The sequence below is a fragment of the Orcinus orca genome, chromosome 5 (genome assembly GCF_937001465.1).
Source record: "Orcinus orca chromosome 5, mOrcOrc1.1, whole genome shotgun sequence".
Taxonomy (NCBI): domain Eukaryota; kingdom Metazoa; phylum Chordata; class Mammalia; order Artiodactyla; family Delphinidae; genus Orcinus; species Orcinus orca.
Window position 1 is genome coordinate 28,069,693 of NC_064563.1, and position 27,507 is coordinate 28,097,199.

The 27,507-nt window shown below is 36.2% G+C and overlaps 1 protein-coding gene across 3 annotated transcripts in view; it reads right to left on the minus strand.

Annotated features, from left to right (window-relative positions):
- Positions 1–11,807: 11,807 nt before the first annotated feature.
- Positions 11,808–27,507, minus strand: part of SLC25A36 (solute carrier family 25 member 36) — a 40,978-nt gene continuing 25,278 nt past the window's right edge. For all 3 annotated transcript variants that reach the window (XM_012536149.2, XM_004278238.3, XM_049709890.1), the window contains 3 exons: positions 20,891–20,957; positions 17,744–18,033; positions 11,808–15,715 (listed from right to left, as the gene is read on the minus strand). In XM_012536149.2, coding sequence (XP_012391603.1) covers positions 15,522–15,715; positions 17,744–18,033; positions 20,891–20,957 — 551 coding nt within the window. In that variant the 3' untranslated portion in view covers positions 11,808–15,521. The remainder of the gene's footprint in view (positions 15,716–17,743; positions 18,034–20,890; positions 20,958–27,507) is intronic.

Sequence of the window (27,507 nt, forward strand, 5' to 3'; positions counted from 1 at the left end):
TGTCCAGGTTTTTATTGGGTTGTCTTTAACTGATTGATTCACAGGTGTTCTTTATACATTCTGATACTATACCTTGTCAATTACATGTGTTGCAAATATATTCGTTTGGCATTATCTTTTCATTCTTTTTGAAGTATTTTGAGGAAAAGAAGTTATAAGGTTTAATGTAGTCCAATTTATCAATCATTTCCCGTCCGATGTACACTTTTTGTGTCTTGCTTAACTTTCTCTCCCACTAGTTTATAAAGATTTTCTCCTATATTTTCTTCTTAAAATTGTAAAATTTTGGCCTCTCACATTTACATATAATCCATTTGAAATGGATTCTTTTAGTATGCCATAAGGTATCCACCAACTGGATATGAATATCCAATTTTATAATTTTTCATATGGATAACCTTGAACCAGCACCATGCTGAACGGTCCATCCAGTTCTCAGTGATTTGTCATGCTATCTCAAATACAATCAAGTCTCTGTCTAGGTGTGTGTCTGTTTCTGGGCTCTGTCTTCTGCTCCATTGTTTCAGCTGTATATTCTTGTGCCAATACCAGAAGTCCTAATTACTCTAACTTTATAATAAAAATGTCACCTTGGGCTTCCCTGGTGGTGCAGTGGTTGGGAGTCCGCCTGCCAATGCAGGGGACGCGGGTTCGTGCCCCGGTCCGGGAAGATCCCACATGCCGCGGAGCGGCTGGGCCCGTGAGCCATGGCCGCTGAGTCTGCGCGTCCGGAGCCTGTGCTCCGCAACAGGAGAGGCCACAACAGTGAGAGGCCCGCGTACTGCAAAAAAAAAAAAAAAAAAAAAAAAAGTCACCTTATCTTATCCTTCTTTAGAAGCATCTAGGTTATTCTGGTCCTTTGTTTTACCATGTACATTTAATGATTAATTAAATTCTAAGAAAAATGCTGTTGATCTTAAATCATATAAAATCCATAGGTCTATTGGAGACAATTGCTATTGCTCTAAGTTTCCCTACCCATAACATGTTGTATTTCTACAATTATTTGGGACTTCTTTAATAGTTTTCCAAAAGAGTGTATCATTTTCTTCATATTTTCTGAGCTTTAGGTCCAGCTATGTTATTTTTCACTGTTGCTATTGTAAATGGTATTATTTAAAGTTTGTAATATTTTGTTTGTTGCTTCAATAAAACACAATTATTTCTATATACCTAGCAACATTGTTAAACATATGTTAATTCTAAAAATTAATCTATAGATTTCTTTTGAATTTTCCATGTGGATAATCATAATAACTTAGTCTCTTCCTCTCTAATTGTTTCTGGCTAGGATCTTAAGTACAATGTCAAAAAGTGGTAATGGCAGCATTCTTGACTTGTTCTTGATGTCAAAGGAACTATAGTAACATTTCACTTCTAAGTATGATGGCTACTATAGGTTTTTTGGAGATGTTTCTTATCAGGTTAAAGACCTCACCTTCTACTTCTAGTTTGTGAAGAGTTTTATCATGACTGAATATTAAATTTCACTGGAGGCTTTTTCCATATCTGTGATGATCATATGGTGTTTCTTCACTAATCTGCTAATGTGATAAATTTGCATTAATACATTATTTAATGTTAAACTAGCCTTGTGTTGTTGGGATTATCCCAATTTGGTCATAATCTACTGTGGACAAAGTGTCGCCTGCCGTTTCAGTAAACAAAGGATGTTTTGGAGGTCTTAAAGCTATCAGCCACTACAGCTGCTGCCCCCTACTCCTTCCCTGGTGTACCCTGAGGGGATTCAGGATGGAGAAAAACAGGATACTGGCCATGCATATATAGTCAACTAATATTTGACAAGGGAGACAGGAACACTCAATATGGAAAAGATTGTATCTTCAATAAATTGTGGTGGGAAAACTGGATAGTCATGTGCAAAAGAATGACATTGAACTCCGATCTTACACAAAACTTAAGTCAAAATGGATTAAAATTTAAGTCAAAATGGATTAAAGACTTAAATGTAAGACCTGAAAACGTAAAAGTTTTAGAAGAAAATAGGGGAAAATCTCCTTGACATTGGTCTTGGCAACAATTTTTTAGATATGACACCAAGAGCAAAAATTAATAAGTGGGACTACATCATACTAAAACGTCTTCCGAAATAAGTTAGACAGAGAAAGGCAAATTCTGTATGATCTCATACGAATCTAAAAGAGCTGAACTCATAGAAATAGAGAATAGAATGGTAGTTGCTAAGGGCTGGGATTGAGGGGATCTGGGGAGAGCTTAGTCAAGGGGTACAAACGGCCAGTTATGAGTTCTGGGGATCTAAAGCACAGCATGGTGACGATACTTACAATACTGTATTATATCCTTGAAAGTTGCTAAGAGTCCGATTTTAAATGGTTTACCAGACACACACACACACACACACACACACTCAAATGGTAATTATGAGAGGGGATGGCGGTGTTAACTAACCTTATTGTGGTAATCATTTTGAGAAAGGAAGGGAGCAGGGCACAACCTTTAAAAGAATAACATAGCCCGAGGACATGACATAAACTGATTAGAACCAAATAGGTCCAAGATGGCAGATGACTAGACCTTGAGCCTCAGTATATGCTCATTGTAACACTTCAGCAAACGAAATGATACATCCACAGGCGCCATGGCAGTTTCAAGGCTGACCACAAAAGGTCAAAAAGTGGGCAGTGGCCCAATTCCTGGAAATCCCCACTCCTTCCCCAAAATAGCTGGAATACTTCTCTCACTCCTTAGCCTATGAAATTACCCACCCCTATAAAAACTGACCACCCCATACCCTGGGGTCTCTCTCACCTTCCCAGATGGCCCACACTCTGACATATGGAGTGTGTTTCTCCCTGAATAAACCTTCTTTCACTTTGCTATGGCTCGCCCTTGAATTCTTTCCTGTGTGAAGCCAAGAACCCACACTTGGTGGCTATCCCAGGGACTCAGAGGTGACCTGGGATGTGACCATCCTCTCGTGCCCCACTCTTCTTTCCTGCAACAATTTTGCACACAAAAGTGTACTTTCAAATCATCATATTGTACACCTTAAACGTATACAATGTCATATGTCAACTATATCTCAATAAGGCTGGGGGGAAAATATTTTTGTAATAGTATGGGGAAAACACATCTAAAAGTTCTATTCTCTGAACTATTTCCCCAAATGATGGAATTTTGCCTACCGATTTATAGCTTCTCTAAGATAGGTAACATTTTGCACTTTAAAGAACAATGACAACACCAGAAAAACAAAACTGTCTGCATGATTTGGATATATGCTGAAGTATGAGAACCACAGCCCCAGTGTACCCTTGGAAGGGGAGTTTTGAGAATCACAGAGCCTCAGTTAGCTGAGTCTCTAAAGGACTGTTAGAGCAGAACCAACCTGTTCTCAGCCCAAGATCCTTAAATGAGCAAGCAATAAATTCCTATTAGGTTGAGCCATTACGTATTTGAGTCTCTAAACTACTGTGCCCTAGCCTACCCTAACTAATATAAATGCTTACCTCATTAATTTTCAGCCTTTTTTTCCTTTTATAATATATGGGCTTAAAAGGTAAAATTTTCTCTAAGGACTGCTTAAAAAGTTATCAGTTTTGACATTTAGACTTTTTGTTATCATTCAGTTTAAAATATTTTGTCCATTTGACTGAGGGGATTTGTGGATTCTTTAGAACCATGTTTCTCAATTTCCAAACTTACAAAGTTCTTCAGTCTTCTTGTTGATTTCCAGTTTAATTGCTTTGTGGTCCCAGAAACAACTCTGTATGACTTTAATACTTTGAAGTTCGATGAGACTGCTTGGGTCCATTTTTTTTTTTTTTTTTTTTTTTTACATCTTTATTGGAGTATAATTGCTTTACAATGGTGTGTTAGTTTCTGCTTTATAACAAGGTGAATCAGGGCTTCCCTGGTGGCGCAGTGGTTGAGAGTCCGCCTGCCGATGCAGGGGATGTGGGTTCGTGCCCCGGTCCGGGAAGATCCCACATGCCGCGGAGCGGCTGGGCCTGTGAGCCATGGCCGCTGAGCCTGCGCGTCCGGAGCCTGTGCTCCGCAACGGGAGAGGCCACGGCAGTGACAGGCCCGCGTACGGCAAAAAAAAAAAAAAAAGTGAATCAGTTATACATATACATATGTTCCCATACCTCTTCCCTCTTGCATCTCCCTCCCTCCCACTCTCCCTATCCCACCCCTCCAAGCAGTCACAAAGCACCGAGCTGATCTCCCTGTGTTATGCGGCTGCTTCCCACTAGCTATCTACCTTACGTTTGGTAGTGTATATATGTCCATGCCTCTCTCTCGCTTTGTTGGGTCCATTTTTATCAACATTCTGTGTATGCTTGAAAAAACACGCATATTCTGAAGATGTTGAATGCAGTGTTCTATGTGTTTCCACTGGGTCAGAGTTGTTAATCATCTTGTTGAAATCTATATGCTTACTGTTTTTATTTGCTTGTTCTATCAATTTCTGAGTGAACTTTGTCAAAAACTACCTCTATTGCTGTGGGTTTGTCTGTTTCTTCTTGTGGTTCTTTCCATTTTGGCTTTATACAATGAGAAAATGTCATTAGATGCATGAAAATTTTAAATCATTGAATCATTGTGTTTTGATGAAACAAATCTTTTATTAATATGTGGTGACTAACCTTCTTGAATTCTAGGAATGTTTTCTTGCCTGAAAGCCTTTTTTCTCTGGTAGCAATATAGTTACACTTATTTTCCTTTGGGTAGTATTTTTACACCTTATCCAATTCTTTTACTTTCAACCTTAGCATGCCCTTATGGTTTAGCCATGTCTTTCACAAAGTTGTTGTTTGTTTTTAAATTCAGCCCGAAAATCTTTAAACTGGAACATTTCGTCCTTTTCCACTTAATGTAACTACTGATATATTTGGATTTAAAACTATCTTATTTCATGCTTTTTGTCTCTCCTTTCTGGCCTTCTTTTTAACTGAATTTCATGTTTTCCCCTTCTACTAGTATGGGGAAGAGGCCTTTCATTGGTTATCCTATGTCTTACAATGTATATTTAAAATTTTAAATGAATCAAAATCTTTGTCTTCCTTCTGGTTAATACAAGGTTCATAGAATGTTCAAACTCCCACTTACCTCCTTCCTCACTTCCATAAAATTGTAATGTGCTCGGGGCTTCCCTGGTGGCGCAGTGGTTAAAAATCCGCCTGCCAGTGCAAGGGACACGGGTTCGAGCCCTAGTCTCGGAAAATCCCGCCAGGGACACGGGTTCGAGCTGTGGTCTGGGAAGATCCCACATGCCGCGAAGCAACTAACCCCGTGCGCCACAACTACTGAGTTCGCATGCCACAACTGCTGAAGCCCGCAGACCTAGAGCCTGTGCTCCGCAACAAGAGATGCCACCACAATGAGAAGCCCGCGCACCGCAACGAAAGAGTAGCCCCCGCTCGCCGCAACTAGAGAAAGCCTGCGCACAGCAACGAAGACCCAATGCAGCCAAAAATTAAAACATTAAAAAAAAAATTGTAATGTGCTGTATTTTTGTTATTTAAAAAAAATGCCACAATTATCTCTTTCATATGGTTAAACACCTTTTGCATTTACCTGCCTAACTTACTGCTTTTTTGTTTACCATTTTATCTTGCATTTTAGGCCTTGCATTTGGTCTCAGATTCCTTCTGCCTAAATCTTTTAGGATTTCCTTTGGTGAGCTTCTGTTGATAGCAAACTCCCAGTTTTAATTTTTCTGAAATTTCTTTATTCTATTCTCATTTCTGAAAGATTTTTACTGGGTATAAAATCCTAGTTTGGCAGTACCCTGGAAGGAATTGTTCCATTGTCTTCTGTTATTAATGTGGAGTTAGTTGTCAGCCTAGCTGTCATTGCTTTGAAGGTTCTGTCAAAGGAAAAATTCTGGATGCTTTTTTCTCAAATTTTTCTCTTTGCCTTTGGTTATCTAATTTCACGACTTTGTGTCTAGATAGGGGCCTATTTTTATTTATTCTCTTTGGGATTACCTGGGATTTTGAATCTGTGGAGTACTGTTCTTCATCAGTTTGAGAAAATTCTCAGCCTTTGTAGCTTCAGATGATCTCTATGATCCGTTTTCTCTCTGCTTCTCTGGGACACCAATCAAACATCTATTGGACTTGCTGTGTATCCTGCCTGCATCTTACTCTCTCGTCTGTAATTTCTTCCCCTTTGCTGCATTCTGCATTTCTCCTGCTCCATCTTTCAGTTCCACAATTCTCCTTCAACGTTGTCCAACTGCGGTTTAAATTTTATTTTTCATTTCTAGAAGTTATATTTGGTTTTCAAATCTGTTCTACCATTTTTAAGCGGCTCATTCTGTTTTCAAGTAGGCCTTATATTTTTAAAAATGTACTAGTTTGCATTTGGCAATCTTTATTTGATACCTCCAGAATCTGTTTTTGTTTTTTTTGGTGGGGGAGGACAGGCTGTTTTTGCTTCTATTTTGAGGGTTTTCCCCAGTGGTGCAGTCTCATAGGCCTTGGAAAACTCTGGATGTGGTTTTACCACGACCTGGGATGAGGGATGAGGATTGCTTTTTCCAGGAATGAATGGGATTTGCTTCTATTGTGCACTTGAGATTTATATTTCTGGAACCACATTCATTCATGACCCGAGGGTCCCCCTCCCCACGCTAATAATGCAGATATGGGCTTTAATTCTGCTCAAGAGTCAGTACTTGATCTACAGTTTCAGGGATAGGCTCTTTTCCTCTTTCAATTTTTCTTCTCAGTTCTGCTCAGCACCAAGGAAACTTTGTCTGGTCCCAAGGGGGCACAAAGAAGAATCCAAATGTACTTCTGGGGTCCCAGCTTAACGGGGTCTACTAGGCTCCTCAACTTAGGGGAGGCCTGCTTGTTCATCTGCTTCTGTCTCCCTTGTTCTGAAAGGCTATCAAGATTATAGTTAGATCAGCAAACACGTCTAAGTGCCTATCAACTTTATAGGTTCTTGCTGTATCTTGGATTTTGGCCTGCTTGTTCCTCATTATTATATTAACTCTAGGATGATAAGATTTTTGAAGTATTTTATCTAGTATTTTTTTTTTTTTTTTTTTTTTGCTGTACGCGGGCCTCTCACCGTTGTGGCCTCTCCCATTGCGGAGCACAGGCTCCGGACACGCAGGCTCAGCGGCCATGGCTCACGGGCCCAGCCACTCCGCGGCACGTGGGATCCTCCCGGACCGGGGCAGGAACCCGCGTCCCCAGCATTGGCAGGCGGACTCTCAACCACTGCGCCACCAGGGAAGCCCTATCTAGTATTTTAATTGCACTCATTAGAAACTTTGGCCCTAAAACGTAGCCCATTATGCAGGTAGCAGAAATCAAGATCTTCACCTTGCTTTGATGTTCTTCAGTTTCGCTATGTGTATAGGCATGATTTAATCCTACTTAGGATACACTGTGATTCGTGGAGCTACGGATCCATGTTTATCAACTCTGGGAATTTTACCTTTTAAAATATTGCCTCTTCTCTATTCTCTTCATTACTTTAATATAATGTAGTATTAGACATTCTCATTCCATCCTCCATGTCTCCTAACTTCTCATTCATACAGTCCTTTTCTCTCTCTTTGCTGTCTTCTAGGTCAATGATTTAGATATATCTTACAGTTTAAATCATTTCACTTATGTCTAGTCCATTTTTGACTTATCTATTGAGTTGATGTCAGTTCCTGTATTTTAACTTTTGGTCTGTTTATCCCTTATGTTTCTTATTGTATGCTCATCTTAGTAATTACAGCTACTCTGCATTTTCTGTCTTGTCAGTTGGAACCTATTAAGTGTTTGACAGTGTTAAATGTGTTGTTTCTGTGTTTCTGTAATCACTCATAGTGGCTGGTCTTAACGTGTTTGGTGATCATCAAGTAATGCTATGAGAATTCTGTAGGCCTAACTTGGAAAGTTTTCCTCTAACGATTTGATTCTACTTCTACTGGTATCCCCATCCTGGAAGCACCTCAGCCTGCTCTGACTCCCCTACTCTTCAGCCCCAGACCCCAAATATAACTAACTGCTCCTGGTCATCTAAGCTGCAGCACCAGTCCCTACCCTGATTAATCCAGATTTACTCTAATAGTTTAGCTTTGGGCTTGGGGTAGAGGAGTGGAGGGGAAAAAGTCCTTGGGGAACCCTTCTGTTTTTTTGCCAGCAATGCCTTAAGAAGCATGTTCTAAGATTAGCTGTCACGGAAGAGGTGCGCTGCTCAGAGGTCCGGCTTACTCATGATACCACAATCAGATATTCACTTGTAACACTGCCATTTTATTAAGCATGACTTAATAAACATATTAAGCATGACTACTTTATGAACTGTACTTTGATACTTCCAGTATCTCAAGTCTTCATGGGTTTCATTCTGTAGCTTTCACTCAAAATTTACTCTTTTCCTTAAGTATCTTTATTTCACGTTTTTAAATACATGTTTAAAGTGAACAAATATTAAATGCACAGTTAATGATTTTCATATTGTGTACACACCTATTTAACCACTACCCAAATCAACATGTGAGAGATGGCCATTATTCCAGAGTTCCACTAGGCCCCCTTGTTAGTCAGCTCCTCCCCCACACCTTCCAGTAAACAATAATTTGGCTTCTATCATGTTGAGTAGTTTTGCCTGTTCCTGACCCTCACATAAATGGAATAGAGGATATACTATTCTGTGCCAGGCTTCTTGCATCTAACATGTTTTTGATACTCATCCATGCTATGGCATGTATCAGTAATTCACATCTTGCTTTTTGTTTTGCTGTGCAGTATTGCACTGTATGAGCATAAAGTGACCTTCTCTTGATGACCACCTTTAGTAATAAAGCTGCTATGAACATTTGAGGACAACTTTTCATTTCTCTTGGGAAACTTTTCCTCCCCACCTGGTAATAATTCTGGGTGATACAGTGGATATAGTTTTAAATTTTCCTAGAAATGGCATCTTTCCAAAGTAGCTGTACCATTTTAACACTCTAAACAACAATGTATGAGTCCCAGTTGTTTGAACCTCCTCGGTATGATGTTTACTTGTCATTGTACAGGGTGCACTGTAGTGTTTCCTTGGTTCTAATTCATTAATCATGTTAAGTATCTTCTCATATGCCTACTTTTTTGTAAAGTGGCTGTTCAGGTCTTTACCTTAAAAATTTTCCTTATTAAATGTCCTGTCAGATATACTGTGAATATTTTGTCTGTGGCTGCATTTTTACTTTTAATGGTGTCTTTTAAATTTTGATGTTTCTTCTTTTTAATGGTTAGTGCCTTTTTTTGGTAAATTTCAATCCTTGCCTACTCCAAGGTTGCAAAGATATTTTCTTCTAGTTTACAATTTTAATTTTTACCTTTAGACCTATCATCCATCTTTTGTGTATGGTGATGTAATTGTTCATTTTTATTCATATTATTGTCTAGTTGCCCTAGCATACTTATCAGGGGTGTGGAGGCAAAAAGCAAAACAAAAAATCAGTATGTAGTTTAGGAAGATATAGATCAAATAACCTGGGCCACTAAAACTCGCAGTTCATACAATCTTCATCAATCTTATTGGATAATCTTGAAAGCTAAGGTTCAGAAGTAGCAGTTGAAAATGGGCTATTTATTCTTGACAATGAGACTCAAGGAGGAATTATGAGGTGTTTTTTTTTGCCATACGCAGGCCTCTCACTGTTGTGGCCCCTCCTGTTGCGGAGCACAGGCTCTACACGCACAGGCTCAGCGGCCATGGCTCATGGGCCAGCCGCTCCACGACATGTGGATCTTCCCAGACCAGGGCACAAACCCGCGTCCCCTGAATCGGCAGGTGGACTCTCTACCACTGCGCCACCAAGGAAGCCCCTATGAGGTGCTTTTAAAAGTAGGGAACTGGATAACAGAAAAGGAGGGTCTAGCACTAAATTTTGTTGGGCTAGATGTAATGAGCTCCTTCGAATTTGACTAGGTTTAGAATCCTGGATCTACCACTAGTTTTCAAAATGTCAAGACAGTTACTTTTGAATCAATTCCCAGGAAAGAATAAAAGAAAATGGATTATTTTTCCTAATGGGCTATTAGAAAACTTTGATCTTTACTTCAAGGAACACCCCTCCCTGTATCAGCCCATATTTCCATCCCTGTTTCAAAGTCTGGGTAAAAATACTATTTTTTTCCAGGCAGCCTTTCCAGATTTTTCTAACAGAATTAATCACCATGACACTTCAGAGAAAATACAACATCCCTGAAGTTCACAGGTAGTATAATTGAGGGCTGCCTATCTAAGACAAACTGAACCTATTTGTTAAGTCTGATTTTCTATGATGCTTTGGAAAAAAAAATCCACTGCCTTCCAGTAGCCTCAGGACGTAATCTAAGCTCTATATAGATCAGTTTCAAAGACAGGCCACGTTGTTCCAGTTTACTTACTGAGCTCCATTTCTCATGACTCCCCAATGTTTCATTCTAAGCCAATCCCCATCTATCTTTTAGGTTTTTTTTTTTTTTTTTTTTTTTTGCGGTATGCGGGCCTCTCACTGTTGTGGCCTCTCCCGTTGTGGAGCACAGGCTCCGGACGCGCAGGCTCAGCGGCCATGGCTCACGGGCACAGCCGCTCCGCAGCATGTGGGATCTTCCCGGACCGGGGCACGAACCCATGTCCCCTGTATCGGCAGGCGGACTCTCAACCACTGCGCCACCAGGGAAGGCTTTTTTTTTTTTTTTAATCATCTCAGGGTCATCTCAAGTGCTGATGAATAACCTAGTGTAGTGAGTAAACACAAACACCCAAACTGAAAAAGACCAGCTATAACTAACAACCCTTTAAATATCATGTGTCTATTCACCCAATATACAGGCTGTTGGGAAATCACATGAAATCACTGTATAAACATAGCACTCTACAAATTTACTGAGTTGACTCCATACATAAAGGTAGTCAGCTGGTCTGTGCAATGCAAAAAATTAACAAAGGAAATCATTTAACTACACTTTGCTTGCTTGCCTGAGTATCAGTTGTACAGATGTCACACTTGAACCTTAAGAAATCATTAACTCACAGATTCCTTCTTCTATCACAGCTCCTGATATTTGGTAACATCCACACAATTTACATCTGGGACACTTGAGCTAAGTCATACCATTATTTTGCCAATATCTTCACTCTACCCACCATTTCAGTCTTCAGTGGAAAGAGTACTGTCAGGAGGCCAATTTCAGCATTATGTTGACAAATGGAACATAACAAATTTGTCCTGGTTTCCTAACAAAACTACGTGGTTTGACGGTTGCTACAATTTGGGAAAACCTAAAAAAACAAAACAGACAAAATATAAAGTGGGTAGGCACTACATAACACTTATACCTGTGTCACTTGTATTTCAATCTATCATATGTGGATTCATTTGGTTATTATAACAAGTTTCCAGCTCTTTACCTTTAATATTCTTAGCTTTCCCAAAGGCTGAAATTAAAACAAAAGCTCCTACTGTTAAAAAAAAATTACAAGCTAGGGAGGAATCAATCAAATATCCTAATCAGGCTCCAATTTCTCAAATATTCTTTGCAAATTAGATATTTTGATACATGAAATGTCCTGGATTTACAGATCAACAAACCTGTGGAAAATATGCAAGAAAAGAAATTTCTTCCTGAACTATGAGGGAGTGGGATTATTTGACCTTTCAATTCCTAGAGGTATCTATCACTAGGTCTAGCAGGTAGGACCCTAACACATAACTTGAAAAAAATGGCCATGCACTTTTGTTCTACACATTAATCTTAAGAAAGTACGATTACATTCTCACCATACCAGAGTATTAGGATACATTATAGAAAAACTGAAAAATGAACACTGTATTTTCATATGCATATTTTAATTTTTGGAATTTTAACAATTCAAATAAAATTCAGCTAGTTAACATAAATACAGAGTAAATGCACATAATTTACAGCCACATACAGGAATTCAATAGCAAACGTCACATAAATGGTCAAAGGATATCAACTCTTTGAAGTTGATTATTTAGCTATGACTGACAGGTCATAATTTAATGGTTCACATATGCAGGGGTACACATTCAAAATGTTTATTAACACAAAAACTGAGTAAAACTAGAATTTTCAGTTTCTAAAAGGAGTAGCATAAAAAGCAGAGTGTAGATTGAGAAATATAAGGGCACAATGGAGATTTGTGTGGGCCGAAAGTTAGTACATTGTATTAAATACTTTTATATAGTTAAAATCCCCTTCCAATTTAAATCATTTAGAAACATCTATATTCTTAGGAATGTTAAAGTCATGATCAATACTAGAGGAGAAAAAGGCTGAACTATTATTTACCAGCCCCAAAGGGGTCCCTATACTGCTAACAGTCTAGGCAGAAAAGCGTGTAAACAACAAGACAGCACGAACAACGCTGGAAGGGTAAAGGATAAACTGATTCCTAGCACTTAAGTCCTTCAAGATCAAATCAGTATTTGTAGTGATCTAAAACAAAATCTAAAAATGGTGACGTATTTATACTCCAGTAAAGAGTAAACACGCATTATTCTTAACAACCCAAACTCAGCTGGTCCTCATAGAATAATGCTATTCCACAATGGGCATTTGGTTTTAGGAGACAAAAGTCTGGATTAAATAATTTAATGATATTCTCTCTTGGTGTCAGAGTTAAAAAATCAATTGCTTGAGGGTTCCATCTAGTAAGATTGGTTCCACGAAATTACATACATAAGGAAAACCAAGACAAAAACTTTGGTGATACAGTTTTTTCCCTGGATTTAAAAGCACTGTATGGTACCCCACAATCACAGGTTGGTCATTCTCAGATTTTTGACTTTGAAATCTAGTAAACTGTTTCTGTAAGCCACAAGTACCAGAGTTCCTATCTGCTGCTCTATGAGTATGTTCTTTCAGTATGTACCGCTTTAACCTGAAAAGTTCAATTTTCTGAGACAATTCTCCAATAAAAGTACATACCAATTTGAAGAGTGCTGACTACCTCTACACTAGAAATAAAAAGCTATCTGATAGAAAACAGATGAAAATAAAACAGTTTAAAAAAGAAGTCCAATGCTTTTTAAGTGTTTTTCTTTTTTTCTTTTTAAACGTTTGCATCAATTAAAAAAAAAACTCCAAAGAAATGTTTCAAAGACAAACTTTATGTACAATTTTTATATAAAGTTTTCTTTTTAAATTATCTTTGTCATACATAAACTACGGCAGATTGTACTTTGGGGGGAAAAAACAAAATAAGCTTCATTGCTCCTTTCCAGTTGTCGCACAAAGAAACAAAGTCTGAGACTCTAAGATCTTTTCCTTCCAGCACGTAAATATACTCACTTTTAAAAGCTGAAAAAAATGCACTAAAGGGTCAATACAAATACAAACAGGAATAGAATACGAGTTCATCCTTGAAGGACACTTGTTATGAATTTGCTACAACTAGATAAGATGTTCCTTAGCTGCTGGTTTTTATATCATTCTTAATCATTTGTGGGGTATTCAGATCACTAAGATTAGAGAGTCTCTGTCTGACATTCAATACAACTAATGTTTACAGATCTTCACAAGGCAAATTGCACTGTATTAGGCAGGATAAGTGGCACATGAAAATGAAAACACTATATATTGACACTTTCTTTACAGATTTAAGTTACAAACCCCATTACTGTTTTTTTTGGGGGGTGGGGGGCATGTTCCTCACAATATATGTCAAAGCTGAAATTCACCATAAAAGGTATTAATAATCCCAAAGGTAATGAAACTGAATTTGCCTTTGGTCTCCAAAGAGATTGGAATATTTTAAATTCCAATCGAAGCACCTCAAAAACATCCAGTTACTGTTGATTGCAAGGAAGTTAAGGTGTAGGAATTTAAGAGGGCACTGTGTCTCACTGGTGACAGTGGAGAAAGCTTGTAATGACATGCTATGATTTTTTTATATGTTAGGGGCACTACAGTGTACATAAGAATACTTAAAAACATTTATAGTAAAGATCTCCAAAATATACCTAAATCCCAGAAAAATGTTATGAACACTGTTTCTGCCTAATACATAACCAATACTTAAAAAAAGTAATCTTGGGAATTCTCTCCTACTCTCACCCTCCCCCCCAAAAGGCCACAAAGTGCATTCACAAAAAGTCATTCTTAAGATAAAGCCATTGCACAAAATGTACAGTTCATGTATACTGAAATGACTACCACACTGGAGTTTAATTGTATAAGTTTCATACACCAGTATAGCAACATCCATAAGCGAAAGTCTTTTAATTGAATTACAGTAAATATCTTCATAAGGGCCATACATATAATACATTTAAAGTATTAAAAGGTGCAGTTGAACTCAACAGCAAAATGTAAAAGCTATATCCTGTTAACACGCTTAATCTGAATTAACTTGAATCTTTCTATGATTTACCATTCAAGAAATTCGGATGGAATAAATTCCTTGTCCAAAGCAGTTTGTTCATTTATAAAACTGTAAGTTAATTAGGATCATTACCTGCCCAATCAGATTGCAGAGGGCCCTTCGTCTATAATGTTTATGCTGCCCCAGGTATTTATAACATCATCTTAAAAAAAGAAAACACCTTGTAAGGACAAAGCTAAAAATTACCATTTTCTCTACTAAATAAATACAATGTATGCAGAGCTTCTGGAAATAATTCAAAGGTTCAAATTCTTAATGTGAAACCAAATAGAGAAACATTCAGAAGCAGTAAATTTTTTCCATTTTAAGAAAATGATACCTAGGTATGGCAGGGGATAGTTCAAGTTCATAATTAATTAGTCACTGAAAAGACACTGCATTCATTCATGTATCATTAGGTTAGAAAAGATAAGAGGACATGCTCAAGTTACTGAAATGGCCAAGAATCAACATTTTACTGGTTGTGTCCCAAACTATTACCATTTGAGTTGATACATTAACAAACAATTTAAGTGTTCACATTATGCTAAACATAAAGCACCTGTGAGCAGTGGAAACCAAAACATTTTTAAAGCTAAAAATAAACACATGTTTAGACACTACTTCATTTGTCGTCAAAAACAGTGACTACTAATCCCAAATGATTAACTTTAAAATATAGTGCCAGATCCTCTCAAGGAAATGTGAAAATACTATCACTGTTTTCAATTTTATAGGAATTATGCAGAAGTTAGAAATTTATGACTGGCAATACTATCTTTGGATAGTTATACAGTTACAGATGGCTCTGTCTAGAAAACTGGAAAAGTGCTCATGGAATAAACACTACACTCTGATTGCCATAAATCAACAAAATGCCAACTGTGTCCTGTGGACATGGTAGAGAAAATGGCAATTTTGAAGAACGAGCGCTTCTAAAGGCTTTTTCTTGGAGGCAGCCAAGGTTTTTTTTCACATTACTAAAAAGACTAAGTAATGTGGTTATGATTACTTTAATTCCTACGACCAAACTTCCACTTAGGTATAGTTCCATGTTCCCACACTATTTTCCTTCTGTCCACCAAGCTGGCTTCGGTACTCCATGGTCCACTGTATCTTTTGGTCTTCCCTCTTTATAGTACAGCAGCCTGGTGGTGCTATCCGTTGAGCAGGTAGACCACTAATTCATAGGTGGCCATCATAATGGCTGTGTTTGGAATCTGTCTCACCAGATGAGTTGTCAGACCACGGTAAAGAGACCCATAGCCTTCTTCTTGAACAAGCAAAGACAGTGTCTGAAAAAAGGATCTATATTTTGTTCCCTCCTCACGCAGTCTTGTTCTTACAACTTCTGTATGGGAAAAAAATAAAGTCATTTTATTTAAACACCAGTGTGATTATCTTTATACCCCTCCTAATACTGGACAAATCCCATTTATCAGACTGTAAGTGTAAGCTCAGGATAAATGAGGAGTAATTTTTAATGTGCAACTTATTGAAACTAGTTACCATAGCCATGTCTTTCACCAAACTCCTAAGCTAGCTGGCTAAAATCACATATACTAATTATAAAATTTCATAGGTTCCTGAATGGTAAAAGACAGAATAAACAAAAATATCAGCTGTATACTGGATATAGATAAAAGGGAGAATAGATGTGATAAATAAAGGTAAAGTTGGAAAGAGAATAGAGGTGGTATCAAAGATGAATACAAAAAGATACAGTGAGAAACAAGCAGGAAAGATTTTTAAGAAGTGGCCATTACAATGAAAAAGCAGAATGATTAATTTATTCACAATGGTCCACATATACCAACATGAAATTTCATGTGGACGAGTCTGAAAATGCTTAAAATACTAGTTAGTGTCAGCTAAAAGGCCACATCTGGGAAGCAACCAGGCAAAAATCATAAACCTTTAGAGCTGTAAAGGATCTTAAAGGTTAGTCTAATTTTTCTTCATTTTAAAAGGTAAAGAAAGAAATGGGGGCTACTAAGAAGTTTTAGTCAGCTGAAGGCAGAGGCTGGGACAAGAATTAAGAGTTTCAACCGAAGAATCTGTTCTTTCCACGCCCATTATTTTTCAAACTTTTTCAACACAATGCTCCTGATGGGCCTGAGGGAAATGGCTGAAAGTAACTTTCACTGCAAATGTTAACATTTGAAATCTCCTATGTCCTGTCTTAAATATTCATGTCATTTATATATTTCACTCCAAAATACTGTTTATAAACTGTACCTCTTCTTATAATGATATCATCTCACTTGAAGAGACAGGGTGCTTGCAACTCCAAAACCCTCTCTCTCTCTCACCTGAGCAGGTCACCGTCCCATAGAAGGCCAGAACCTACCCAATGCTGCTGGTACTGTCCTCTTTTGATTTCTCTTAAAGAAGTCAGGAACGGCCCTCAGGAAACTGGAGGTAAGCTGACAGTCCCATTTTGTTCAAGAGTTGTTTTTATTCATAAATTACGTTTTAGAGCAAATACTCATTTTCTAGCTGTATTTCATTTTTCCTGACAGAGCTTTAATCACATAGCCTTAGCTTTACATACGTGACTGTAAACATTAATCAGCATAACAAAAGTGAAGCACTTAGATGAAAAACCCAAACCAAACTAAACCCTCAAACATACCAAAATCAAAGTTTACACTTTAACAAAACAACAAAAATGTTACCAAAAAACCCTCAGCGTGTTACAGAGAAATTCTTAAGTCGTCTTCTTAGTTATTAATGAAAAAGGCTAATATTATAAAACTTAAAAAACAGAAGTTTTAAAAATCATTAATATATACTTATTTGCCAACATGAAACAATACAAAATAACTTGGTCTTTGGGATTATAGACTTCAATTCAAATTTGAGCTCCACCACTGAGTAATTAAGCTATGTGACTTGAGCAAGTTACTTAATCTTAACATTTCTGGTTTCCCATCTGAAAATGAAGACAATTCTGGTTATGTTCTGGCATTATCTCTAGACTTATAAGTACTTTGCACGATTTTTGTGCAGATTAGCAATAATGTATACTGTATATATGTATGTAGTAATAAAGTATCTAGTATGGCACCTACATCCATACTTTTTTAAAAAACAGAAACTTGCCCAAGTCACCTGGCTGGAATCTGACTCTAGGCTGAAATCTGACTGTCCAGAGCCCATGCCTAATTGCCACCATGCTACTATAGCATACCTGCACTGACCTATTAAAACAGCCTTATGTGACTCATACAGGTTTAATCCCATTACGGTTAACTGTATTTAGTTATACTGTAATTCAGTAAAATTATAAATACTCTAATAAGTTGGCCATTGGCTGGGGTGGGAAAATATTTCTGATTTAACAGAAGATTACTCATATACATTCAAGTCCTCTTACCATGTGGATATGCTATAGTTGTGGCACACGTTTTTGAGGTGGCAGCAGCTAGCATCATTCCCACAAAATCTGATGCTTCTTTTACAGACTCTTCTTCATTTTCCATTGTAGAAGCAATCTTATATTCCAGTAGTTTTTGCTTAATACTTTCATAAATAACAAAATGGATAACAGTCTCGGATATGCCAGCATATGAAGCAGACATGCCCCTATAAAATCCTCTAAGTCCATCTGTCTGATACACTTTACGGACACACTCAAAAGCGCCCATTCGCTTTTCCCCACGGTTCCTGAAAAGCAAAAGGGAAAAACCTTATTAACAAAAATAAAGTAGTATAGGTTTTTAAATAAACTAAATGAAATATATAGAAATATGCCACTCTACTAAGGAATAACCCTCTTTAATTCATGAGGAAGTAAAATCAGAATTTTAAAACATTCATTTTAGATTTCCTATTCTTCTGTCCCAAATTTGTCATACTAGACAGGTAACATAGTTTATTTTACTGAATGCAAAATAACTACTTTGAATCTTCAGTTTCATTGAAGTCTGACTGTATGAATAAGCAACAAAATCCACTGTGACTGTGTTCAAACACACTGTGACTGCAGCTCAAGATAAAAACAGAACAAAATAAACAAAAACCCCTCACATTATATTAAATGTAGTTCTAAGTAAGCTGAGTCTTTTCGTATTTAATAATATATAAAACGAATGACTGGGACTTCCCTGGTGGTGCAGTAGTTAAGAATCTGCCTGCCAATGCAGGGGACACGGGTTCAAGCCCTGGTTGGGGAAGATCCCACATGCCGCGGAGCAACTAAGCCCGTGCGCCACAACTACTGAGCTTGCACTCTAAAGCCTGCGAGCCACAACTACTGAGCCCGTGTGCCGCAACCAATGAAGCCCTCGAGCCTAGAGCCCGTGCTCCACAACAAGAGAAGCCACCGCAATGAGAAGCCTGCACACTGCAACAAAGAGTAGCCCCTGCTCGCTGCAACGAGGGAAAGCCTGAACACTGCAACAAAGACCCAATATAGGGGAAAAAAAAAAAAAAGACTGAGACACCAATGATAATAGAATATCACAAAGCAAGGAGTTAATTAAGCTAATTTCTGTGTACCTGGGGGATTCTTCCAAGCCCACCCAGTTCTTCCCCAAAAGTGACTGGGTGACTTTAAATCAAATTTCCTATGATCCTTTGAAGGTAATGGCCATATCTTTCACCTCAGTAAATAGTGAATGAGGACTTCTACAGTTATCAAGTATTTATGAAGCATTGTGCCCAAGAAAACTTTCTTAGTGCTACTTAAGGGTGCAGCATCTACTCTTTTACAAGTATGTAATTTTGAGTTTGTAAAAATATTTACTACCTTCATTATGATTCCCCCAATAGAACTTTATCTGTAAGAAATGGGTTTAAATGCCACCCACGGGAAAAGAAATAGAAAACTTAACTATTTATAAATTATATACAACTGGATAACATAACAAAATAAAATCACAACTAAGACACCTACCTGATAACCTACAGATTCCTCCAATTTTATAAACTAATAATTGTCTTGAATCAATGACTATCCTCAACTAATGGTACTGAATAAATAGCTTCTCAGTTGAATGATCCATGCAACCAACTGTAATTAGTTTCTGCTGTCATATCCTTTCTTACAAGGAAGTCAAGGGCTGTGAGTCCTCAAGGTCAATATGCAAACACATCAGCCCTGTTCTTGATCTGTGCTGTAAGGGAGCGTCCTCAAATCAACCTTTCACTACTACCCCAGCCCCATCCCATTTCCCCACCCCTAAGCCTAGGAAATTGTGCTGGCTTGATTATTATTTTTTTCACTTACAACATTAAAGAGTTTTAATCCATGCTTTTCCGGAATCACCTACAATCCACCCTATAGCATACTGAAGCATGCCCCTGGTAGTTTATCACAGTACAGTAGGGACTGGCATCTCACACTTTTTAACCTCTGGGTTGGCTTACCTACCATTACCTTTCAGATCTCTGGCTTTAGGAGATAAAGTCTGAGTCCTGCTGCAACACTTAACATTTCATTAAAAATTATTCTAGATGAAACAAGAATTAGACACTGCTTTTCAAGTCTCCAAATAGCATACAATTCCACATGACAGGATGTGGAAAACAGAGCTTTAAGCAGGCATAATTGTTAATGATTTCTTAGATCAGTTTTATTTATAATCTATGATATCTACACTAGACTTCCCAAACCCTAAAATACAAAAAACAGTGAAAATTGTTATACACAGTCTACTCCAGACTGAAAGGCTAAACAGTTTCAAAACTATCAACGTGATTATTATTATTATAATACATCAGATAAGGTCATTGCTCTACTTAGAAGTGTTACTTTTTCCCTGTCCTCCATTCTGAAGGCCAACAGGAGTTGAGATGGCAGGACTCTAAGCCACACTGCTTCTAGCTTTGTCTCAGCTGCCAGAACACATCAAAGGCCCTAAACTTAGGATATGTGAGATTTGCACTATTGCCTCTGGTTAAAAATGGGCTCAAAAAACCATCCCTTGACTATTCCATTTAAAGTTGGTCCCAACTGTTTCCTGGGATATCTCTAGAACCTACCAGTACCTGCTCATTACAGATATATTGAATGAATGATCCTGCTGCTATAAAGTGGCTGGCAGTAACAGATGAAGTCCATGAATACACAAGAGCTAAATTCCACGCCAGAACGCTCTGGGTACAAGGTTCATGAGTTTGAGCAATGATCCTTAAAGACTCAGTCTAGACTCATTGATCACATTGTTTATTTAGGTGTCAGGAGGCCGATTATAATCACACATGGAGTGAATGAAAGTATCACAGCTCGGGCTAGATTAATAAGTCATTTTTCTTTCTTCTTCCTTTACTGAAAAACACAGTGTACAATATACTTTCCTTCCTAGAAACTGTCATACTGCCTACTATTAATGTCACTTTTGCCTCTGATGGTGCAGCCAAGTTTTAAAACCAAACCAAAAAACAAAACAAAAAAAATCAGCAGCAAATGAGGGGAAAAAATGTTTAGATACCTGGCACTGAGATCTCATTGATACAAATTTATAGAAGAAATTTAGTTGAAGCCAACTTTAACAAATTTTGTTTTAATGAATTAACATACCTTGCATCAAGCTGTAACCGAGTCTTTATAAGCCAAATGGGGTTGGTCGCTGTGATTGCGGTAAAACCTAAACAAACATGTTTAAAATGAACTCTGGTAAAAATTAAGAACACACTATTAACTTCAAGATTTTAAAAACTATATAAATCTATATTAAAGAAAATAAATATTTAAACTATCAACTGATGTATGCTTTACACTTTTATTTTACAAATCCATTCAACCATGAACATTTGTACTTTTTATTTCCAAATCAGTCTCAAATTCTGACCATAACTAAAAGATTCTTTTAAGAGCAAAATATGATTATATATAAACTCCTCTTCCAACATATTCAGAATATCCTATGGGTGGCACTCTACTCTCTAAGCTAAATTCAGAAACCCATTTCTACAAAGAAACATAGAAATTTTGTGTATTCTAGGGCTTTTAGCATGCAAACTCTACAATAGCTACTTGGGGTCCAACTAAATCACAAACCACTATGTTCAAAATGGAGTCTACATAAACGTCAGCATTTACCAATATCTGATCTTAAGTTGATTGTACAACAGAAAGAATTGTTGTTTGGCCTTGTGAATACTTTATATAAGCACACAATTACTAATACTCTTAAAATAATGGTATCACAGAGATAAGGGTTCTGTTAGGGTTAATAGGACAGATCTATTTTTCATCCACTTAAAAACATACAAAAACTTAAAAGTTCAAAAAGTTACAAATCAGAACTTCCCTCTTACTTTTATAGACACTGAAGAGAGAAACTTAAAGTAGAAGGTAGTTCTATCTTACTTTAAAACTAAAGTACTATGTATTAACTATCAAGAAGGGTGGTCCCCTAAGATGGCTCATTCCAGGTAGTAAAGTAAGATCTCTGGAACAGTATGTTTCTAGGCTAGTGCATATCTTTTACTTGCTATCTTCCTAGTGCTGTGGGAAAATAGCAGCACATGAAATGCAATCTTGATGATGGAAATTTATGAAGATTGCTTCATCTATACAAAACAGGATTTTCATATAATACTTGTGAACACTTAAGATCACTACACAAACTTGATATAACTTACATCAACCTACATTTATTCATTTGGCCTTTAAATTCAGTGAAAACTTACATGCAGAAATGTCTAAGGATCTTAATTTTAAATACTTGCTATCAAATACTAGTGGGTCAAGCACATTATTTTTAGAAAGGTTTTGAAATATAACCAGCACACTTAATATTAGTAAAGTACTTTCAGGAACAAAAATGCTGTGGTACACTTAGGAGTAATTTGTTTTTTTAGTTAACATATAGTGGAGAACTAATCATAAACCTTTTTTCGCTTTCAAAGTTAGTATGGGTATATCTACAAAGGCAAAATAATTTTACTGAATTGTTTACAAAGTAGAATTTAGTCTCACAGGTTCTTTTCCCTTCTATAAATGTCAGATAATTTAGCCAACTCAAATTTTACTCCCTTAATCCACTATATTAATACTGTGGAAACAGCCAGATGTTTCACAAACAGATGCTCAGACTGACTCTATTATCAAGCAAAATAACTGAAATAAGTTTGGTTTAATAACTCCTTCAATAATTTTGTAATGATTATATAGTCTCCATTTCTCAAGTGCTTTTAATACTACATACATACATAATGTAAAACTAGGAAGGGACCAACAATTTTGTAAGCATCAGCCAGTACTAGAATAATAAAAATTTAACGTGTTGGACAGGGTGTCAGGAAGATGTTTCAAATAAAAAGTTCTTTTCATGCATATATTCTTGATAAAAGGAAAGAGAAGAAAAATATGAAACCAGATCAGTTTAAATATTTTGTTTGGAAAAGATTTTTCTTGCATGTTGGCTTAACTGAGAATAAAGTTATGGAGTTCAATTTTTTTTCCTCTTGAACCCCATTCTTCTCAGTGAAAATGTCAAACTAAAGATATTCAAATTCTATTCTAAAGCAAATGTGCACCTGACATCAGAATTCTGGTCATAAGCCTAATTTAATGATTCTTTACTTTAAACTTAAATATGTGCATTAGCTAAATGTTTATACAGTAATATTAGGAGTTTATTAGTAAAAAGCTGCTCAGCAGCACAAACCAACAAAACACTCTGCGTTACTCACAATGGTTTTTATTAATTATTATGTGGAAATTTTAGGAAAAAACCATTTGCTTTTAATTAAATTTTGAAAGCCTAAAACTGGGAATGCTTATATCCAACTTTTAAAAGAGCAGTCTGTCTAGGTAAAAATCTCATTCAATTTATTATACTTTACTTGAAAAGAAGATGAGCATCAAAGCTTTTTTTTTAAAAAAAGTAAAAGTTCTATGTCTAAAAATATAAGCTCAGGACCCAAGCTTATTAACACTCTTCTAAGTCTCAAATTCCTCAATTAGAAGCTGAAAAAACCCCCATATGTGTAAACTTTAAAATATTACAACACATATTTATAAATATTACTAGGAATAAAATTTTAAATACCCATAATGCTGTGTACATGTTAATAAACTAAACAGGAAGCAAACAACAGGTATTTCTCACTTAACTAAAATTCATTTCCAGACACAGATTGACCTATGGAACATGACACATTAAAATCTAGGTAAGTGAGAGAATGTCATCATCTTATATCTATACAGCTTGTGCTTACTACAGTTGGGGCTCAACTCTCCCAGTAACAAGCTAGTTCTTAATAAAGACACTAGCCTAACTGCTAGCAAACCATTAAGTTAGACAAAAGAATCAAGGCATAATCCACAGGTTTTTAGCTATTGGTCCTTTACCAGTTCTGGTCCTTGGATTTTATGCTATTACATCCTCTTAACCAAAGACACTCTAAGTATAAACTTATGGAGACAGTATTAGGCTAATTAAATCTAGAAAAATATAATCTATTAATTCAAAACATGAAACAAGCAGGAAGAAATAAAAATTTATTACTAGCTTAGAATTATATATGGTAAGGCAGTCTGAAGTTGAGTAACAGTCAAAGTTAAACATATCTTCCTACTCCTTTTAAGACAAACAAAGATACTGGGGATGGTGCCCCCGAAATTTAGAAACTTCCTATTACTTTTTACTTTGACATTTAAATTTTGTGACATTTTGATAATATGCTATTTCATATTAATATTCTGAGCACCCCATTAAACATTAAAACTGATTTAGAAGTATATGAAGAATCTACCTGTAGGTTAAGAAGAATTAATGTTGCTGCTCCACAGTCACTTAAAGCAAAATGGCAGTATACTGGCCATACTATTAGTAGTATAGTTAATAGTTTATTAGAAAGTTTAAAAAAAACTTTTAAAATGCAATTTTTAAAGTTCTGTTTCATCTAATATTCCATCTGATAATGTAAACCAATTAAAAACCAGATTAACAGAAATCCTGGTTATAGTAAACTTGCTGAAAATGTCTATTTCATTAAGTGAGTGATACCTGTAGTATTGCATTTTCAGTACTTTTTATTTCAATTAACTTCTGTAAGAACAAAGCCCACCTAACCTTCTAAGAAAAATATATTAAAACTACTAAAAAAAAAACCCCAAAAAACCTAATTAAAACAAACAAGATCCCATATATTCTTGTCCCATATTTGGAAAGTAATGGTAGGTATTAAGATCAATGTTTTTGTAAGAAAGTAGAAAGCCAAGTATCAACAGACAAGAGAATAGAAAGCACTGTATTAGACTTTTAAAACGTTATGCTAAGCGAAGAGAACTACTGTTTTTTCTAAAAGCTGTCGAACGGCATGATACCATTAATAGCCATGTAAATCTTAAATACTGCTGAGGAATTCTTTGGAGGTCAAGGCTACTACGGCCAAGCTAACGACCCCAAGCTTTTAGTACACGATGACTGAAAAGTTACCCAATTCTTCCTTCTAGAAGGAATATTATAAAGGAATCAGAATTAAAGTTTTATAAAATAGATAATGCACACACAAATTCAGGAAATAAAAATTCATTTCCCGCCTTCTATTAATTCCACAGCTATTATAAATTCCCAGGGTGTGTTTCTTATAACTAGAGGCTGCAAGAGATGCTCAGATCAGTACTCACGAGGTTTAAGTTAGTCCATATTTCTACAGGAAGTGACCTGCGGATGGGGAGCATGAGATGACACGATCTCACTCTTTTCTCGGGAGAAATGTACAGTAAATGCCTAAAATAGACACAGGCTTTTCTGTATCATAACAACAAGCAGTGACCTCATCAGAAACATGTGTACAAAATGAATCCCATTGGAAGGATTTGAGAAATATTTACTGTGAGATCTAACTTTTTGAAAATTTTAAGTTAAAAAAGAAAAAGAAAGGAATATAAGAATGGGCCATAAATTTTTTTTAAAAAGTACCGAGTACTGAAAATTCTGCCATCTGTAGCAGTTTCAGAGTCCAAATACTTACCTAAAATAAGATCAATTTTGCCTTAAAGAAAAAATGCTAACCTTGTCAAAGGGGAATCTAAGAAAATATTTAGAGGGGATTATCATATCCCATTTTCCTACCATTCTACCATGCTCAGAGCTGAAATCACAATTTTCTATTCCTTAACAATCAGCCTACTTAGTAAAAAAAAACAAAAACAGGGGAGTTCCCTGGTGGCCCAATGGTTAGGACTCGACATATTCACTGCTGTGGGCCCAGGTTAAATCCTTGGTGGGGGAACTAAGATCCTGCAAGCTGCGCAGCATGGCCAAAAGAATTAAAATTAAAATCAATAAATCAATAAATAAAACAAAAATAGAAAATTCAAGTAACTTCATTTTGTAACTGTAATTTTTTTAAAAAAATAAAGTATAGGTGGCTACAATAGTACCTTTCACCTTTTGCACTATGATCAGTAATATTGCACATCCATTTTTATGAAATATTTTGGATTATTTTGTATTCAGTTTCTTGTGCTCTACAAAATAAAAAAACAGGAAGAATGTTTACATACAAACACACAAAACGTCTAGCCATCCATTTGGCTAAATAAACTGCCATGGACAAATTATTTAAAAGAATATTTTATAATGCAAGACAAAATTTCTACTTAATGAGTAAAAATTTAACCTTTAATAATAAGTCAAATAGAAAATGTATCCTGAAAAATAACAGTGAATGCTATAAGCAAATAAAACCCACTAGGTATGTAGTAAATGTTAAACAATTACATTGTTGGTATTGAAAAAGTTAAGCAATCACTGTGTGAATATATAATCCAATAAAAATCAGAATTCATTTCTTTTAAATCTGTACCGTTGTACAGAAAAGTATATACAACCCAGATAAAAACTTTTGAAAATTGGGAGTTACTATAAAGAAGAAATGTAATACTATTTTTTTTTGTATACACGCCTGTGTCCAGGTGTATACAGAGGGATACGCAAATTCATTTTAACAAATACACACAGAAACTCTCAAGAAAATAAATACCCTCAATAGCTAAGACACACTTAGTCTGGCAAATGTCATACGGGGAGGGGGTGGGGGGAAGGCAGGTAAAACAGAGTCACCATTACTTGATTTGATTAAATAGCCTCACAACTGGAAAAAAATTTTTCAATGTATGAAAATTCATAGCTCAAATTGAGAGGTTTACAAATTCTTATACTATTCCCTTGAAATACTAAAACAAAAGAAAACAAGATGGCCTTTAAACAAACTGTCCTTTTAATTAAAAAGGTTTAGTATCTAGAACACTCAAGTTCATATTAATAAAATACAAAATGCAACTGAATTGAGGTTACTTGGAATAAAAACTACGTACAAGGTATGTTACTAAAGCTTAATGCATGTGCTACTTGATGTGGCAAAATCTTGCAGACACTATCATTAATGGTGTATTTTAGTGCATTTTTGACGATAAAGTGACAAGGTTAGCATTTTTTTTTGAACAGCCAGTTAAAAAACAAGTTTTCACATGACTGCCTCTAAGCACTTTGCATCCCCAATTCACATTTTGAAGATCTCTAGAAATTATCCTGAAGAAAAACCAATGCAGTCTGGTCTAGACTCTTACAAGAATGAAAGGAGCAAAAGGCTACCTTAAGTCTGCATGGGACCATTCAGTTTCACCAACCATGTAGCTATGTATAAAAACTGCAAAGCTAAATGTTATTGCTCATGAATAGTGCAAGGAAGCTCTGAAGGCATAGTTCCCAGAAAAATCTAACTGCAAACAAATGGAAGAAGTATTTTCAAATTACACAATAAATGAATAGCGCAAGACTCTCTGAACAAGTATAAGACTATCAATTTACCAAAATTCAAGAAATTCAAGTTGGGAAATAGTATCAATGTATAAATAAAAACTGAAAACTATGAGTTAACATTTGTACACATTTGAGAAAAAAAGTAGAAAATGGCAATTCCACTGAAATTCTCTGCAATGTGATACAAATATAGTAATAAATTCTGATTAGATATGCCAATGAAAAAAGATTTTCCAGTGGGAATTAAGATATTCTGAAACTCTAAATTTGTAATACTGAATATATAACTATCCTCAACTTAAAATAATTGCTTACCTACTTTCTTGGCATCAATTCTTTCAAAAAAGAAAGATTAACATTTCTTTACAATTTTCTGGGGTTAAGAAACAAAAACATGAACACTGGTAATCCAGAA